The 19,465-nt window shown below is 33.5% G+C and overlaps 2 protein-coding genes across 2 annotated transcripts; one reads left to right on the top strand and one right to left on the bottom strand.

Moving 5' to 3' along the window:
* Positions 1–1,448: 1,448 nt before the first annotated feature.
* On the bottom strand, positions 1,449–3,562 carry LOC114735505 (very-long-chain 3-oxoacyl-CoA reductase 1). The gene is made up of 3 exons (XM_028923204.1): positions 2,919–3,562; positions 1,939–2,008; positions 1,449–1,798 (listed from the first exon to the last, which is right to left on the bottom strand). The coding sequence occupies exons 1-3, from the start codon at positions 3,554–3,556 to the stop codon at positions 1,544–1,546; spliced, it is 963 nt and encodes a 320-aa protein (XP_028779037.1). The 5' UTR covers positions 3,557–3,562; the 3' UTR covers positions 1,449–1,543.
* Positions 3,563–18,068: 14,506 nt separating this feature from the next.
* LOC114735503 (uncharacterized) lies at positions 18,069–19,033 on the top strand. Its single transcript, XM_028923202.1, has 3 exons — positions 18,069–18,320; positions 18,417–18,568; positions 18,700–19,033. The coding sequence occupies exons 1-3, from the start codon at positions 18,069–18,071 to the stop codon at positions 19,031–19,033; spliced, it is 738 nt and encodes a 245-aa protein (XP_028779035.1).
* Positions 19,034–19,465: the final 432 nt, after the last annotated feature.

Below are 19,465 nucleotides of genomic sequence, written 5' to 3'. Positions count from 1 at the left end.
GACCTGAGAAATGTTTTTCTGGAATGGGCATCGCCAGTTTCATCAAAACCATCAATTATTTTTTTTTTTGTACTGTCTCTTAGATTTGTGTTCTTTTTCCTCGGTGATATCGTAGATTTGTATTTTACCCAGGAGTTGGGGTCTTACAAAAAGAGCTACTCATCTGATTTTATTGATAAGTAACTTTTAATATATTTTACGTCAATTAAGAAAAACTTTAAATTTTATCAACTCTCATTTAAAATTCAACGACTTTTTAACTTTATCCCTATTTAATATATATTATACATCATATAAATAAAGTCAACACAATAATAAATTAATAATAAAATTGGACATCGATGTAAAGTTTTATATTTATAGGACTAAATACTACATTCGGTCATTAATATAAAAAATAGATAACTAATTTATGGATATTAAGGATATTTGTTAAGTTAATTATTTACAATTCATATATGTTATTTTTCGTAAAATGTCATTATCATGTGCATTGGAAGTAATCTTTAATAGAACCTTTAATATATGCAATCACCATACAGATTACTTTGGAAAAATATGGACAAATGTGAGAAACAAGATGAATTGATAATTTAGGATCAAATTAATTGAAATTCTGCTTTTATATTAAGGAGGGGAGGTAGTATATAAGAATCGTTTTAATCAACTGATCATTATTTAAGAAAATTAATTATTTATAATTGGTCTGTCAAATGTTCATATTATTCTCTCACAATTACTTCTAAAATTTAATAGGATATCTTAAGTAGTACGATTTTTTTGCCAAAAGAATTGAGCATTAATTAGCCGGGATATTTTGGTAAAACTATTCATCTAATTAATGCCTTAATAGACAATATCAACAAAGTTTTACATGAAGGATTAAAACAGAGCGTTTAAAAGGATCCTATATGTATACCAGGAGGACATGAGGGGAGTTGAATTTACTCGTAGAATTTTAGCTTAGTAGTTAGTTTTCTCTTGTATCACCAAGGAAAAAAAAAAAAAGGGATCCTATATGTAAGACCGAAAAGGGTATAAAATATGTGAATAGTTATGATTTTATATGAAAGAAGCCACATATGAATTGAAAATATAGGAGATAATGATCCCGGATGATATAGAAGCTTTCTAAGTGGCTTCATAATAACTTATGTTGTGAAGTTGTTTCTTCAGTGTATTGTAAGCTCATATGCACAATGGGGGGGGGGGGGGCAGAACATAGAACATTCTGTTATCACCTCTGATCTTTAATATAAAATACAATTAACTAATTTGAAAAAATTAAAAAAATTATTAAATTGCATAATTATAACATATGTTAAAGGATCTCTAAAAACTTATACATATCATCAGATTATATATCAATTTATAAGTCCAACAAATTAGTTTGGAGAAAAACAATAAATATAAATACTTTAAAATATTTAGTAACTTTCTTATCTCTCTAACCAAACTAGTTAACTAGGTCTTATATTAGAGACCGGAGGTAGTATTTCATTAATCATCATACAGAAATTTATTACACAGTTGTAACTAAATTCTAAGCTTTGAGTTTGGAATACTTGGCGAGTCCTCTTTTGCGCAGATAAAGATGTTGTCGCATGAGATACCAATCAACGAGTGAATCAGGAACCATTCGTATGAGAAGGCATTGAATAGAATGGAAAAGGTAAGGCACACAGATACTCTCTTTATAACCAAACCATCTGATGCAACCTTTGCTGTAATCCTTAGCAGTTGGAATAAATAAGGATGTCTTCAGTTTTACCATCTTCGTTGCCACAAACATTGGTACCTATATATATACATAGCTAAATTGTGAGCCAAGCTAAGGGCTTTTCTTTTGTTCATTGTTTGGTTCCAAGGCTATAGATTTTATATCACATATATCGATGATTATATAATAAATTTAGAAGGTTAAGAGTGTAGGAGAACCTGGCACTGGATGTCAATTCCTTGTGATTTGTATTCTACACCGATGCATTTTGAGAACATCCATAAATAGCTGCAAAATTGACAAGTATATATGAAACTATTACATATAGTAATGGGTGTGGAGCTGAACCTTTTTTCTCCCCCCAAACATAAATATCTTCATATTGAAGGCAATTTTGTTCATGGTACTAAATGTAGGTACCTTTCCCAATAAGAATTTAAACATTGATTTGTCATATTATAAAAGATTAGCCTTTCTTGCTAGACTCATTTCTCGTTGGAATTTGGAGCGAATCTTTGTTCCAAAGGAAAAAAACAATTTTGAGGTTTGTGGGGTGGTCTTTTTTTCTGGTCAAAAGGTTTCGTGGGGTGTTTTGGCTGGGTCCTACTCATCACATGCTACCAGTATACATCTAAACTTTATTTTTTTAATTATTAAAAAAAATGAGTATCCCCCTAATCCTTATTATAAGGCATCTTTAATCCCTTTGTCGAAAACTAAAGAGAGGTGGCTAACTCATTAGTTATTAAATTGTTTGAAAGTTAAGAAAAGTTCAAATTTATCCTTATTTAAAATTATTAATTACATCTCAAGAAAATAAAATTATATCAAATTTTAAGCGGAAAAAATCTTGAAAAAAATTAATTAATAACCCTATTTAGTGGCTAATAATAAAGGCCACTTATTCCTAAAAGGTCCGGAAAAGTAGTTTGTGCTGAAAAGGAAACCCAAACCCATACCCGATCAAAGATCATCTAAAAGTTGTGATCCTCAAATAGAATGGAGTGCGGTTTCTCTTTCTTACACCTAAACTTTTCTAACTTCCGCATTTTTCATCGGATTTATTAACTCTAACAAGTTATTCCGTTGGATCAAACGAGTAATAAACTTGAAATTAATCAATGAGAAGATAAATTAAGGCTGCAATAATAATATTCAAGAAACCACTTGAATACCTTAAAATTAATAATAAACTTACGCTTTTGTTGCAGCATAGAGCGTACAGAGAGGATAGGAAGGAATCATAGAGCAGGAACCAGAACCAGTGTTGATGATAGCTCCTTTCTTCTTTCTGAACATTCCTTCAATCACAGCCTTGGTCACCCAAGTTATTGCCTCCAAATTCACTTTAATAATTGCTTCCATAAACTCCAAATCTTCTTCATGAAAGTACCTCGGATAAGGGCTTGCCATGCCTACGTTATTCACCAACACGCCCACTTCTAAACCTTCTGTTTCTTCCTCTATCTTCTTCACTATTTCTTCTCCATTGACGACTTTCTCGAAGTCTATGACCACAAGCTTCACTTGAACATGTCCGCCGTGTTTTTCTCTTATCTCCTTCGATGTGGCTTCGAGCTTTTTAGGGTTTCGACCAACCAGAACGATGTGGAGTCCTTTGGAAGCCAGTTCCAAGGAAATGGCTTTCCCAATTCCATCGGTTGAACCAGTGATGATAGCCCATGAACCATAGGTTTTGAGATTCTTGGGTGGCCTTAAAAACATAACCCAGACCCATCTCGCAAAATAGATTAATGCTTTCGAAAGAGTGATGAATCCTAAGGCGGATGTTGCCACTATGAAGATCTCCGGCCACTCCATTGTCATACCCACCATAATTGAGTTATGGGTATTCCCTTCTAAAGGCGCATATATAATTAATATATGCGTGTGTATGCTATCAAAGTTTTGTCAATAATTGAGATGGGATTTATATATTTATTTCATATATTGTACTATTTCTGATCCTTCTTATAAAGAACTTACTAACGATCTCATCAAAACCAAAGAGATGGGATTAAATCAATAGTTTGGTCTAAAAATGAAATAAAATTTCAAATTTAGCCATATATAATACCATGAATTAGTGATCAAAAAGTCATAAAAAACAATATAATTAATGAAATTTTGTACAAGGATAATCTCAATTAATATCTAGTTAGGTGACTTATGATAATTAGGATCGTTTATTCTTTCTTGTAGGTGACTTGTACTAGCACTCCTTTTTTCTTGGACTTGATCTGACCACTCGATGGACTCACCCACAAGTTTAGTTGAAAGGAACGTTATATCTACCGTTATTAAGGCATATATTGTTGCCACCAAAAGTCTTGTTATTAATTAATTGATACAATATTGATGAATGGTAGATACGTATGTAAACAATTAGCATAAACATATAATGCTACTTAATTTCCCGGATTTCAAGCACTGGTCACTTTGACAAAAGGAGGCATCCAAATTCAAAATCTAAAATATTAAAAAAAAAATAGAGGTTATTTTTATAAATTACCATAGCATTTTGTTAGAATTTATGTTATTTATTATTTCCCCTAATATGTGGGCATAACTTTTGTTCGGGTACAACTTGAAAGTGACTATTGTTTAAACGTGGGAGTATTAATGGTGGGGGAAAAGAGGGAGCGTTAAATGGTTAATGCTATAAATATAAATTTGCCTTTAAGGCGCGGGGACGGACTTATCTACCCTAACTTCTCTAATTGGAATGGCACCTACATTATTGTTCTCACATTATTGCAAAGTTTTTTATGCTACCCATCCTACTTTTTTATAAGATCCTAATAACCGTAAGGTATTTAAGAGATTTGTTAAAATTAGTTAAAAATAACGTAATAAATAGGTTTTTAATTCCCCCAAATATAGGTAAGAGGGTAAATTAAAGAGAAACATAGGGGGAAAAATTAAAGAGAATGTATGGAAAAAAGATAATAAGAGAGAATAAAATTAATTAGGGAAAAAATTGGTAAAAATATATTTAACTCTAAATTGAATCTTATAAAAAAATGACCAAACTAATTAAAAAATTATGATCTTATAAATAGGACTAGAGGAGTATAATATTTTTTTTGGCCAGAGTTTATGGATAATATTTAATTCAATTTATAGAAACAAAATTATGTGCAATTCCTGATCCAATAACATTATATTAGGTCAGGAATATGAACAACGGAGGTAGTATTAAATATAAACTCTAACAATTTTACATTATAAGTTTATGTTATGAGTTCACATTTTCCTAACGAGTTTGCTTAAACTCATCAATTTAACAATCTTAGGTTTAAGTTGTTGCCGAGGAGCGTAAATAACAGATCAAGAAACGTGTATGCTAAACAAAATGCAAGTTTTGAGTTATCAACTGTATTTTCTGTATATAACTCTAATAATTATAAAATTAGTGGGAATTGTGAAAATGTAAAAGCATTTTAAGCCCAACATCATCCTAAACGTATTTCCCAAAAAAGAAAAAAACAATGCCACCCTGGTTATTAAAAAAAAAAACTTGTTAACAGTGAATGAACATTTTCCCTAACAATTAACTAGGAGTGTTCATACGTCTTATCCCATCCCAATGGCATCCTATCTTTAACAGAACGGGACATGGATGTCCTGTCTTTTTTATTTTTTTGAATTTTTATGATTTTCTTAATTTGAAAACTAATTGTAGATGGAGTATAAGAATTCATAATGAAAATTATATAAAAATAGATAAAAATTAGGAAAAATTGGCAAAGAAGAATTTTTTTAATATAATATTGAAAAACAAAAAATAAACAAATTTAAAACATCATGTAACCTATATAGGACAAGTTGTAAAAAAATAATCAAAAATAACAATTGATAAATATTATTACTATAATACTATTATAATGATAAATCAAATAAGTCTATAAAATTAAAAAGAAAGATAGTATATTGGGACGGGACACTCTTATCTTGTGTCTCATCCCGTCCAATTTTTGTCTTGTTTTGAACACTTTTACGATGGAACTGTCCCCTCTCAAAATTACTAAGATGGGGATGAGACGCTAGGATGGAATATAATTAAACACCCTTTCAATTAATGTTAGTTTTTTTAATAGTTAGGACCACATTGCTTCCTTTTAACATTTTTAAGATGACATTGAACTTAAAAAAACTTTCAAATACTTGCTGTCTCTTTATACATACTTTCAAGACAAAAATGACTCCTAATCCTCTTTAAATTGTATGGATTGAAAAGTCACGTTGAAAGAACAATTTTCAGTGTATTATTTGGCACCCAATAAAATTTATATTTGACTAATTAACGGATGATGTAACTATATCCGGTTCTTAATATAATATTTAGTTTGTAATTTGATTTGAACCAAAAATTGGATCTTATATTAATAAGGACCAGAATTATTATACACTACCTCTAATCCTAAATATAAGATCTAATTTACAGTGTAAATGTAAATGTAATAGTAGTATATAACTTCCGCTGCATAATCTATAAACCTCATACAAAGCAAATGAATCAGGGGTTCCATATATTTAGCCAATGATAAACTCATGACGAGTTGGAAATGTACTTGTGTTGCAGATATAAAGTCTTATCAAACATTAAATTGCGGTATTTCTTGGGTTAATATAATTTTTAATTCTTAAAACTTGGGTTATTTTGATTTGGTCCATCAAATTTCAAACTTATAGTCTTACTCCTTAAAATTTAGTTTATTTTAAAACATTAGCCCTTAAAGAAACAATAATGTTAAAATCTACTGAATTTTTACAAACGACATTAAATTTGATGATATGGAATCACCAAATGACACCTAACTGTGTCTTGTCTGAATAACAAGAAAAAGAGCAAGTATTTAAAACATGACGCAGAGAACAATTGGTCAGAAGGGGATAATTCTCAAAATGCAGTATAGTAAACAACTTATCAAACAAAGAAAAAGGAAAAAAGGGATGTAACTATATCCGGTTCTTAATATAATATTTAGTTTGTAATTTGATTTGAACCAAAAATTGGATCTTATATTAATAAGGACCAGAATTATTATACACTACCTCTAATCCTAAATATAAGATCTAATTTGTAGTGCAAATGTAAATGTAATAGTAGTATATAACTTCCGCTGCATAATCTATAAAATCTCATACAAAGCAAATGAATCAGGGGTTCCATATATTTAGCCAATGATAAACTCATGACGAGTTGGAAATGTACTTGTGTTGCAGATATAAAGTCTTATCAAACATTAAATTGCGGTATTTCTTGGGTTAATATAATTTTTAATTCTTAAAACTTGGGTTATTTTGATTTGGTCCATCAAATTTCAAACTTATAGTCTTACTCCTTAAAATTTAGTTTATTTTAAAACATTAGCCCTTAAAGAAACAATAATGTTAAAATCTACTGAATTTTTACAAACGACATTAAATTTGATGATATGGAATCACCAAATGACACCTAACTGTGTCTTGTCTGAATAACAAGAAAAAGAGCAAGTATTTAAAACATGACGCAGAGAACAATTGGTCAGAAGGGGATAATTCTCAAAATGCAGTATAGTAAACAACTTATCAAACAAAGAAAAAGGAAAAAAGGGATGTAACTATATCCGGTTCTTAATATAATATTTAGTTTGTAATTTGATTTGAACCAAAAATTGGATCTTATATTAATAAGGACCAGAATTATTATACACTACCTCTAATCCTAAATATAAGATCTAATTTGTAGTGCAAATGTAAATGTAATAGTAGTATATAACTTCCGCTGCATAATCTATAAAATCTCATACAAAGCAAATGAATCAGGGGTTCCATATATTTAGCCAATGATAAACTCATGACGAGTTGGAAATGTACTTGTGTTGCATATATAAAGTCTTATCAAACATTAAATTGCCGTATTTCTTGGGTTAATATAATTTTTAATTCTTAAAACCTGGGTTATTTTGATTTTGGTCCATCAAATTTCAAACTTATAGTTTTACTCCTTATAATTTAGTTTATTTTAAAACATTAGCCCTTAAAGAAACAATAATGTTAAAATCTACTGAAGTTTTACAAACGACATTAAATTTGATGATATGGAATCACCAAATGACACCTAACTGTGTCTTGTCTGAATAACAAGAAAAAAGAGCAAGTATTTAAAACATGACGCAGAGAACAATTGGTCAGAAGGGGATAATTCTCAAAATGCAGTATAGTAAACAACTTATCAAACAAAGAAAAAGGAAAAAAGGGATTAAATAATTACGTTTTGAGGACTTGTTCTTTTTGTATCCTTTGTTATCCATAAAAGAAATACAAGAGTCATCTCGTGAGTCGACATTACCATCGTAATGCTGTTTACAACATTTTAGCATATTATAACACCATTACACATCCGGGAACTAACGGTTGAAGATAGAGTAAATTTCAGAGACCAAAACCATGGATTTAAAATTTGAGGGACCAAAATCAAAATAGGTCCATATTTCAAGGATTAAAAATTATGTTAACTCCCTTTTTAACAAGTTCAATTAGTTTAGGGTTTTAATGCTCCGGTTCTATCACTCGACAACCATTTTACGTCTGTACATTAAATTGCAACATCAATTACCAAAATTTTTTTAAATACTATCTTTGAGCATTAATATAAAGGTGAAGTTAGTTTTTTTTTTTTTTAAATATCACTTTTAATTGATAAGAATACTTTAGGAAAACAATAATAAATTTTAAAAAAATAAATTAGAAATTTATATTTAAAATCAGAATAAACTCTTTTCTAATTTTTATATTTTAAACGGTAGGGAGTATTTTTATGTCAAGAGAAATCTCAACCACACATTCCGTTTGTGGTAATCAATTGTGGATGACTCACGATCAGAGAAATGTCGCGTGGAAAGAAAGCAAACAATACCTACCAGTTCTGCTTCCTTTAATTTCCACGTATATCCTTCCTATTTAATGGTTCATTTATTCAGTTCACAAAATATAAATTGATGAACTATAATGGAAATAATCAGACATAATTGGAAACATGTGATAATTCTCAAATGTGTTTGGTAGATAAAGAAATTAGAAAAGTTTATCGGAAAACATTGGTTTGTATGCTTAAAATTAAATTAGTAGATATTCCTTTCGTTGCTTTTTATAACGGTATTCCATTTACTACTATTTCCATAAAATTTAAAAAATTAATTAAAATTAGTTAAATTTTAACATTTTTTGTAATTTTTCAAAAGTACCTCAACAAATTAAATCTATTATTTAATTTTTTTTAATAGAGATAAGAATATTGCTTTTTAAACAAATAACATAAATATTTTATTAATTTATAAAGGGTTTTATATAAAAGACTAATAGATAGGGTGTTAACAAATAGAGAATAAAGAGGGGGAAAAAGAAACAATCCACTTTCTATATACTTGTAAAAAAAACCTCAAACAAAGATTCCTAACAATTGCAACTAGAAAAAGCTGACAGAATCCTCTTTGGATTATGGAGAAGGAGAACAAGAATTCTCTCATTAGCGCCCCCTCTATAGAGGAAACTAATGCCCTGATACGGAGTCAGAAGGTTAGGGTTGGCGGTTCTGTGATTGCAAGTGCTAGGTCTGTTGTTCCCAGGATGGAGGAATGGATGTTTGATGAAGAAATGATACCATCAGAGGGCGCTGTCTCCCCGTTGAAGTCATACAAGCAAGTTTGTGTTGAAAATACACTGTTGGATAAGGAAGAGGATGAAGGAGAATGGTGGAAGGGTGATGGGTGGAAATCACGGCTCAAAGTGGAAAAGACTGAGAAAGGTCTGAATATCATTATACTTCCTAACTTTCAAAAGAAACTAGCAAAGAAGTGGAACACATCACTGTTTGTCCGATTGCTTGGTAGAATGGTCCGGGAGGACTACTTGGGGTCTAAACTCAGACAGCTTTGGGGACGTCATAGTGAGGTCAAAACCTTAGAGATAGGTTCGGGATTTTTCCTTGTTTGATTAAGCAGTGAGGAGGACTATGAGTTTGCACTGGCAGAGCGGTCGTGGCTAATTAATGATCATTATCTTGCAGTGCAACCATAGAGGGCTGATTTTGATCCAGATGCTTTTGAAGTTAAAGGATAGCAGCATGGGTAAGAATTCCTAAGTTTCCTATTGATTTTTATGATCAAGGTATCCTCCATGTTGTAGGTAACTAGATTGGTACGGTCTTGAAAGTTGACAAGAATACTCTCGCACAGACTAAAGGTTGCTTTGCCAACATCTGTGTCAAATTGGATCCTTGTTCACTATTGCTACCTTCCATCTTGATCAACAGGAATGAGAAGAAGGTTGTCTCTGAAGGGTTGTATTCTATCTACTTCTCATGCGGGAGATACAGCCATGACTCTAACCATTGTCCATGTCGGGTAGTTGTGCAATTTGGCAAGGGCAATGATTCGATAGATGTCTCACAAGGAAATGAAGGTGCTGTACCTAAACACAACTCAGAATCTGAGAAACCTCTTCCTTCGGCATATGGTGAGTGGATGGTAGCTCTGAGATGATAATATCCTCTATGAGGGCAGCAAGTGGAGGGTAGGAATCGAGTACTTGATGCTCGTTGTGATACTCGCTTTGATATAGATAGCAGTAAAGGAGGATCTCGATTCTCTGCTTTAAATGAAATTAATGTTGAGGATATCTCTAAAAGAATCACTCAGGAATCACCATGTAATCTTCCCTATGATAACAGCATCGTGGCTGGTGCGAGTTTAAAACGCATGAAAGCACATGATGTGGCTCCAAACAAGAACAAGAAAATTGATGTTTGATCTGGGCCTAAAGGGGAATAAGTAGGCTGTAGTTCTTCAATTGCCATCCCAATGGAGGCATGCTTGAATATTAAAAAGAAACTCGTAAACTAGGCCCACCTTAAGGATTATGCTAATTCAAGTTAGAGTAATGTTGTGGGCTCTCATCAAAGGGCAATAATTCCTAGTCAGATTATGAAAGTAGGCCAGAATATCAACACTTCAAACTAAGCTTCGCATGCTAGAATTCCCTAAGGTGGGCCTCAGCCAATCCTGTACTTATCCCCACCTACCACAGACAGTGGTGCAACTAATCCTATCGACGAAGACCTATTGTTGTGTATAGAACCTACTTAAACCCCCTTGTGGAGGATACCGATGTCAAAATGCATGGTAGTGGTGAGACCTCCAGTGAGATTGATCATTTATAGGTATTGTTATTGTCATCTTACTGCCTCAAGTTCCTTGTCCATGAATAGTACGATATGGAATTCCTAAGGCACTGGTGGTGCCTCTTTTCATCATTTGCTTTTTGATCTCAGAACTCTTAACAGGTTGAAATTCCTAGCCTTATTGGAACCAGGACAAGGTAGGGAGAAAGTGAAAATTATAGCTCGCAAGTTGGGATGGTCTATTATGTTTGTCACTGAAGCTCGAGATTTTAGTGGGGGCTAGGGGTGGAAATAGGCCAGGCCAGACTTGGCCTCACCCTTAACAGGCCGGGTCTGTAGTGAGACCTATTGGCCTGAGCCTAGCCTATGGCCTGTGGCCTGTGAAAGACTTTATTTGGCCTGGGCCTGACCTGTGGCCTGTTAAGGAGCTTGTATTTTTAGCAAATTGTAAACATACATAAATCCATTCAAAATTACAATAACTTAATCCAAATTATCTAAAATACAAACAAAAAATATAAAATAATCAAATTAACACAATTGTTCTTGTTACAATCACAACAAATCATCCAACTGCAAAGCATTAAATCTTCAACACAGTTTCTTCTTCTTGTTCAAACACCTGAGAAGAAGAAATCAAATATATATTAGATCATAACAAAATTTAATAACTAATAAATATAAGAAATGATATTATTATTAAAATTCAAAATTTGTACCTTTGGCTTCTTTTTCAAACCATGCTTATTATGAAGCCAACCCCCGCCACAAATAAGTGCTTCAACTGATTGTTCATTCAATTTAGAACGATATTCATCAATAACCCTACCACTAGAACTAAATGTGGACTTTGATGGCACTTTTGAAATTGGAATAGCTATTACATCAACTGCCATCTTAGACAAAATCTTATACTTTAGACTATTAGTTTTTCACCACTCCAAGGCACTGAATGAGTTAGAACTACCCTTAGGAATATAAACAACCTCCTCAAGGTAAGCTTCCAATTTTGATTTCATTGGGGGAGTTGCTTGCTTTTCATGAACAATGCTCATGATTTGGTCAAATCTAGTAACTATGGAAGAACTAGAAACATTGACAAAAGAGTTGTTGCTAGCATTAACAAGTTCATTACCCATAGTTGTCTCTCCCTCATACATGCCAACATACTCATCATTGTTTTCAAAGCATCCACCACTCTATCTACATTCTCTGAAGCCACATAATCAGGTTTATAAATCAAAGGGAAGCAATAATTAACAAACATATAATTTGCAACTGGGATCCAGAACACTTGCAATGGCCATTACCATATTACATTCCCCCCAATATTTGTCAAATTTTTCTTTCATTGAGGATGCCATTTCTTTGATGAAGAAATCACTGTCTTTTGTGGCATTATCAATTACTTTTTTCACTTTCCAAACTTTAGGAAGGTACAAATTTACAGTAGGATACTCACTACCTGAGATGACATGGGTTGCTAGATTGAACACTTCTAAAAGTTTATAAATCTTCTCAACCTTATTCCAATCCTCTTCTGATGGTGCATAGTTGTAATGTGGCTCTCTTTCTTTATAAGCAGGAAAGACAACCTTGAACTTCAGAGCAGTAGACAACACAGCTTATATGTAGAATTCCATCTTGTTGGACAATCAATGATGAGCTTCTTTTCCTTTAGCTGTTTTTGCTCAACAACATCACAAAATGCTTTTAGCCTTGAATCATTATAGTTAATATATTTCACACTCTCACATACATTATGGATAATGTCCCTAATTCTACCAAGGCCATCTTGCACCAACAAGTTTAGTATGTGTGCATAACATCTAATATGAAACAAACTACCACCAAGAGGCAATGAACTACTAAGTGATAAGGTATCTTTAAGAGCCCTCAAACAAGAATCATTATAAGAAGCATTGTCAACTGAAATAGAAAATACTTTGTTTTCAATCCCCCAAGCCTTCAAACACTTGAAAATAGCATCTGCCACGTCAATTCCCCATCTAGGAGCAGGAACTTTCACAAAACTCAAAACCCTCTTTTGCAGATTCTACCCTGTATCTATGAAATGTCCAACGATAGTAGTTGATTTCCACATATCAATGATCAAACTAATCTTGCTCACATCTTGTAATAGGGCCTTCAACTGTTTCTTTTCTGCCTTACATATGGCCAAACAATCACTTCTTGCCGTCTTATGAGAAATTTTCTGAAATTCAAAATTTGCATATTGAAAGCCCCACATCCAAACTTCATCCTCAACAATGTTAAAAGGATGCTCGTGTACCATAATTGCAGTAGCCATTATTTCCCTCATCTTTTCATTAGAATATCTAGCACCAGGTGCTATAAATGAATTAACACTGATTAGAAGGTTGGAATGGAATAGTGGATTGCTTTTGTTGTGAAGAAGTGTGCAACCTCCTTTGCAAGCAAGATCCAACATGTCTCCAAAGATGGGAAGTGCTAGCTCTCTTGCCTGAGTATGCAAATAGTTGTTTGCAATACTTGCATCTACCTTTGAGCCTATTATCAGTTTCAACTTGATCTATTTCCTCCCAAATAGCTGAAGTTTTTCGCCTCTTTTTCTAAATGATACAATCACTACCATCATTCTCATCATTAGTTTGTTGACTACAATCTGTTGGTGCTTGTTGATTGACCTCAGTTGCAGTTGTGTTAGGAGGAACTGAATTGAATGACATTGTTTCACTTCCAAGTGGAGTTGACATTAACTAGAACTCAATAACAACAAAAAATCATAAAAATAAAGAATATATAAATTAATATATTGAATAATCAAAGCTTGGGTAATTGGAGAAAACAAAAACTTCCAAAGGTAGAAGAGAGGAACGACCAAGAGCAATGCAAATAATTGACCACTATATTCAGCAAATCTAATATGAAATCCATTCTCTTTACCTAACCAAGTTACATTTCTTGGCCACTATACTTAACGATGAAAGGAGAAAAGGCATAATCAGCATCTTGGTGGAAATATCAATTGTAATGAACGGTGACCAGCAATTCGGTAATGTAAAAATGTGAAAAGCAATATTCATGTTTGAAAAGTATAGGTTGAGTTTAGCAGACAAATCCTATATTCCTATCTTCCTCTATCATCAAAATACACATAACCAATGATTCTATGGAGAACAACATATGCAAAAGAGTAACATGTATGACTAATCAGCACCAAAATCTTAGGAAAGAAGATAGACAAAAAGGTCCCAACAGTTAGACTAAGGGTTGCAGTTGTGGCTATCTTCCTTGAGTTGTTTGAACCTTGCTCAAGTTCAAATAGACAAATATGATTGAATAGACTTGTTTGAAAATGCAGCATTGTGAATTTGAATGATGCATAAATTTTAGAAGATTTCTTAATGTATACTTAGACAAAATCACCTTAGCGACGACTTCCAATGCGACAAGGCTCTTACAATAGGAATTAACAGAAGCAAATTTCCATAACTTTTGAAGCTAACAAGATTTCAGGAAGATCGCCAAGTCTTTCTTATACTAGCAAGCGTCAATTTGATGAGAATGAAACATATATCTCTTAAAAAGAACCTTGATAAAAATTCAAAGGAGTGACAAGAGCTTCCAGAAATAAGGGCTACAACACCTAGGGTCTTTACACGGCATCGACAGATCAGAAGTCAAAACCAACAATCAGACTACAACATTTGGTCTTCTCAACCCAAAAATGAAAGAATCAATAGACAGAGCTTGACTAGATAATAGATATATATATGACAGAATAAAAAATATAGAGGCAGCAGAGCATCAACTTCAATCTAACTATTGCAAAAGCGATCAAGTAAAGAACAAAATGGAAGAAGAAGGGAAGCGTGTGTGATTAGCTACTGGGTACCTAAATCTGCCGCTATGAATCTTTGTACGACTGTTGACTACCTTTTGAGTTTAGTGTTTGTAGTTTATCATCGTCGAGAATTGACTAGAGAGTAGAGAAGCCTAGAGGGGATAGTGCAGTCTACAAAGCTGAATAAGAAATGGGAGTCAGGAAAGCAGTAGTGACGTAAGTTATAAAATTATAATTTTAACCTTACCAAAAAAAGAAAAAGAAAACAAGCCCAGGCTACCTGACAGGGCTAACAAGCTTATTATCAAGCTTGAGCCTGACTTGATAAGATAAACAGGCCTTTTTGTAGGCCTGAGCATGTTCTGATGGTTAAATAAGCCAAGCCAAGTCATAAGCCACGAGCCGCCTAGCCTATTCCCACCCCTAATGGCTGTATTTGGTTATTTTGGGACACATGCTTTGCCTTCAACGTCATTACATTAGGAGACCAGTTTGTTCACGGTGTCACACCTTACTTATATAATACCTTAGAGTCCATTTAGAATCATTTTAGACCACATTGGATGGTCTTGAACTCAAAAATCTCATTTAGGATATTACTTTTAGGAAATTACTATTCACTGTGCAATTTTTAGATTACAGGTCCAAATTTGAAAAATCATAACTAATTTTAGAAAAATTGTATGGAGGTATTCTAAAATTTTACGAAAAGCTCTTTCAATGCTATTTAAGGGAAAAATATCTAATTGGACTTATCCTTGCCCAATTCGTACAGTTTATTGGATAAAAATTACTGTTCATTTGGTAAAATCTGGAACTTTCAGATTCTATGTCTCAATTTTGGAAATTCGTATCTCCTTGTGTACACATCCAATTGAGGTGATCTACTCTCATTTTAAATCTTAAGATGTGTACTATAACTCTGCTAAATTTTGTGGCTTAACTCATTCATTTGATAGGTCAAACTGAAGCTTGAAACTAACTGCTCTAGGACTTACGTTTTATCCTTTCACCTTTGCTTGCTTTAATTCTTTTTATTTCTTTGGCATACATAACTTGGGTTTACTCTTTTCCATTTATGCTCATACATTTTAATACATGCCATAAGTATTCTATGCACATAAATTGCATCAAGTCATCCATAAACATAATTTACAACGTAGGAGAATTATACATTGAACATTAATCTCATTTATTAACATCAATAATTCTCCACTTTCTTCTCCTTGCTTCTCATGCCATTATTGCCCATCATTGATTGACCTAAATGGTTGGTTAGGAGGGGGTGAGATTCAGGAAAATCTCAGTAGCAAATAATACCATATTAATCATGCTAGATGGATACTAATACACTACACGCAACTTGTTTATTCTCTTGTTAATTAGTGACATATTAGCATGCTCAAAGCTAACTTCTTGATGCATAGCCATGGAGAAATAATCTACTCATCATAAACAGCAGTTACAGTAGCCAAAACTTGTCACAATAACATTCAAATAACATGTATACAGCAACACACAAGCACACAACATCAAGCAATGACAATAGATAAGTTCACTACCTTGCACCTCAAGCTTTCCTCTTGCTTTTCCTTTAATTCCCTTGACTTCCCAACCATGTGGGCATTTGGTCAAAGAGATTACATAAAGTTCAAGACTAACTCTCTTGAACTTAACCTTTTCTTTAAATTTTGGATTGATGTTCTAGCTTTTTAAAAATTGTTCTCTTAGGATAATCCTACACAATTTTGCTCAAAAAATCCAAATATGAGCTTAGATTAATGAAAATCCAACTCCTTTCCTCAAAAATCAGTTTGGCCGAATAGGGGGTTCATAACTCTAAAAATTCCAACTTTAATTCCAATGCTTTCAATGCTTGTTCTTTAGGTTTATCCTACACCATTTTTCATTTTAAAACCATTGGAAGCCTTAGAATCATCAAAATCACATCCTAGGTTATAGTTCTCATCTTGGCCAAACCATATCCCTAGTGAACCAACCATGAAATCTTTTCAATAACAACTTAAAACCACTTAAAATAACCTTGAATTAATGGGTTTTAACCAAGTTTAACATCAAAATCATCTTCCCTTATAAATTCTCCCATCACCTCCCCTTAGGGGATTTCACATTTTTCAACTATCAAACTCAAGAATACAAAGCAAGAAACAACATAGAACAACCTACTAACCTTAGATCCAAGTTTGGTTGATCAAAGGTAGGTGTCCTCCTCTTGATTATGCTTCAAGAAATAAAATTGCAAGAGTTTCCCCTCGTATTCTTAAGTTGGCCAAAATGGTGGGGGAGGAGAGGCTCTATTTATAGCCAAAACTTTGACTTGAATGGACTAAAATACCATTGGTGGCTAATAGAAAGAGTAGGGGCAATTTTGGAACTTCAAGTACACTCTTGCATCATCCTTACATCATTCTTCTAGAAGGTGCCAGGTGTCACAAATTTGGTGGAGGAAAAGGGAGATTAAATCCTAATCGTTGGATCAAAACTTAATCCTTAAGTTTCCTCCTAATTTACTTGACTCACGTTTTTCTGGCTTTCTTGACGGCCTTTTGGAGCTCAGAAAACTCTTCTATTTGCTCTATAAATTCCTTTTTATTCTAGAAAATGTCTATAAATTTTCTCATGTCATAATATTTTTTGTAAGCCCCACTTAAAATTCATTTACTAAAATACCCTTTTATCGGCATAATCAGCTTTTTAATTTATTAAAAGCCATTCAACTGGCCTTTTAGTTGTGAGACTAATTTTATAAATTAGTTCAACCTTTCAACCATTTAACCTTATTTTTATGTGCACTTTTAAGGTCTCTTGCCATTTTAAATAATTACCTCAAACGATATACTTTTTACCCGCCATAACCTCATAAATTCCATTTAAGTTGCCTCAGGTGTATTTTCATCATTTCTCTTCATAAAAGAGCCTTAGAATATTATTTCCCATTTTCTAGGATTTTCTTAGAATTTTCTATATAGTTTCCATTTGTAACCCCTGTTGGTAGTAACTTTTTGAATTTACGGCTTAGTCTCTACTTGGACTTAACCTCATACAACCATCTCTTTGAGGTTTCTAGCTTAACCTTTGGCCTGTATCTAACCTCTTTTTTCTTTTTGAGCCTTTGAAACTTTACTAGAGCCTCTGACTTTGATTACACTTCAGCTCTTGAGAACTTTTACTTTACAGTTTACTCCCTATTCTCATTCTAGCTTTATTTCACATCTATGGGACTTCTACTCAAATAGAGCTTAGTAGCCTACCTTCTTTAGGCTATTTCCAAGGCTTCTAGGCCTAAAACTTAGTATGTGACATGGGCTCGTTAATGGTGGAACTAGTAAAGAATGGTTTCTTACCGTTGTTTTTGGCCACCCAATGCTGCAACCTGTAGGAGTCTCTGGACTTCTCTCAAGAATATCCAAAGTTCCATCCAGCGTAAGTGGGCTGTAGTGGGGGAATTTAATGCAATTTCTCAACCAGAGGATCATTGTGGAAGGAGCTTATGTGGTCATGTTAGAGTAGATAGATCTTTCAGAGATTGGATTGCTGATAGTGGCATGATCGATATTGGTTTTAAGGGACCACATTTTACATCGGTACACAGATCGAGCCAGAGTCAGATTGACAGACTTCTTGTTAATGACCTCTAGCATGAACACTTCTCTAATGCTTTGGTTATTTACTTATCGAAGTTTAAATCAGATCACTACCCGCTACTTTGCAAATTAGATAATTCTCGTACTCCAGGGCATTCTACACTGCCTTTTCACTTTTTCATACCGTGGGTCCTGGATGATGTGTTTTCGGCACTTGTACATGAGAAATGGGTAGTGGGAAATGATTGGTGTGATTCGGTCTTTGATTTTACACATCATCTTATAAAATGGATCAGAGAATCTTTTGGCATATTTAATGGAAGGAGGATAAAATGTATCGATAGTTGCAAGGTGTTAGTCATACCATTGCTTCTTACAGTTTATTAGAAAGGCTTGAGAAAATTCAAAGGGAGCTTTGGTTTGATCTTAAGAAGATTCTATCACAAGAGGAGGCGATGTGGCTTCAATATTCACGATCTTCTTTGCACGCCAACGGGGATCACAATACTCACTTCTTCTATGTGATGGCTAATGGTAGGAAGAGATGGAATAGAATTAAGGCTCTTAAACTTCAATCAGAGGAATGGCCATACAACTCGCATGAGATCATAGCTATGGGTAGTAAATTTTTTGAAGACCTCTACACGGAGACCAGGGCAGACTATCGCCCTCTCTCCTACGGGTTCACCTACCCTCCTATTGATGCTAGATAGCTAGACTTGTTGGGACAACATGTTAACGATATGGAAACTAAACAAGCCCCTTTTGATATGGGCCCTCTCAAAGCTCCAAGACCTAATGGCTTGAATCCTCTATTCTATTAGATTTAGTGGGCATGGTAGGCAGCCCGGTTACATCATTGGTCAAGGATATTTTCAAGGGTCCACAACTGGTTTGTAAAGTCAATGGTACCAGTATTGTGTTGATTCCCCAAATTGAGCACCCGCAAACTATTCATGATTTTTGCCCTATCAACTTGTGTAATGTTGTTTATAAAATTGTGACAAAGGTAATTATGAATAGGCTCAAACATATCATGCCTGGGGTGGTGGCTCCTAATCAGTGCAGTTTTGTGAAAGGGAGGCCGAGTTCAGATAATATTATTTTGGTGCAGGAAATCATTCATTCCATGCGTTCTTTGAAGA

The sequence above is a fragment of the Neltuma alba genome, unplaced genomic scaffold, assembly GCF_004799145.2.
Source record: "Neltuma alba isolate B1F8T4 unplaced genomic scaffold, ASM479914v2 tig00013212_pilon, whole genome shotgun sequence".
Taxonomy (NCBI): domain Eukaryota; kingdom Viridiplantae; phylum Streptophyta; class Magnoliopsida; order Fabales; family Fabaceae; genus Neltuma; species Neltuma alba.
This window is presented reverse-complemented; position numbering and strand designations above follow the sequence as displayed.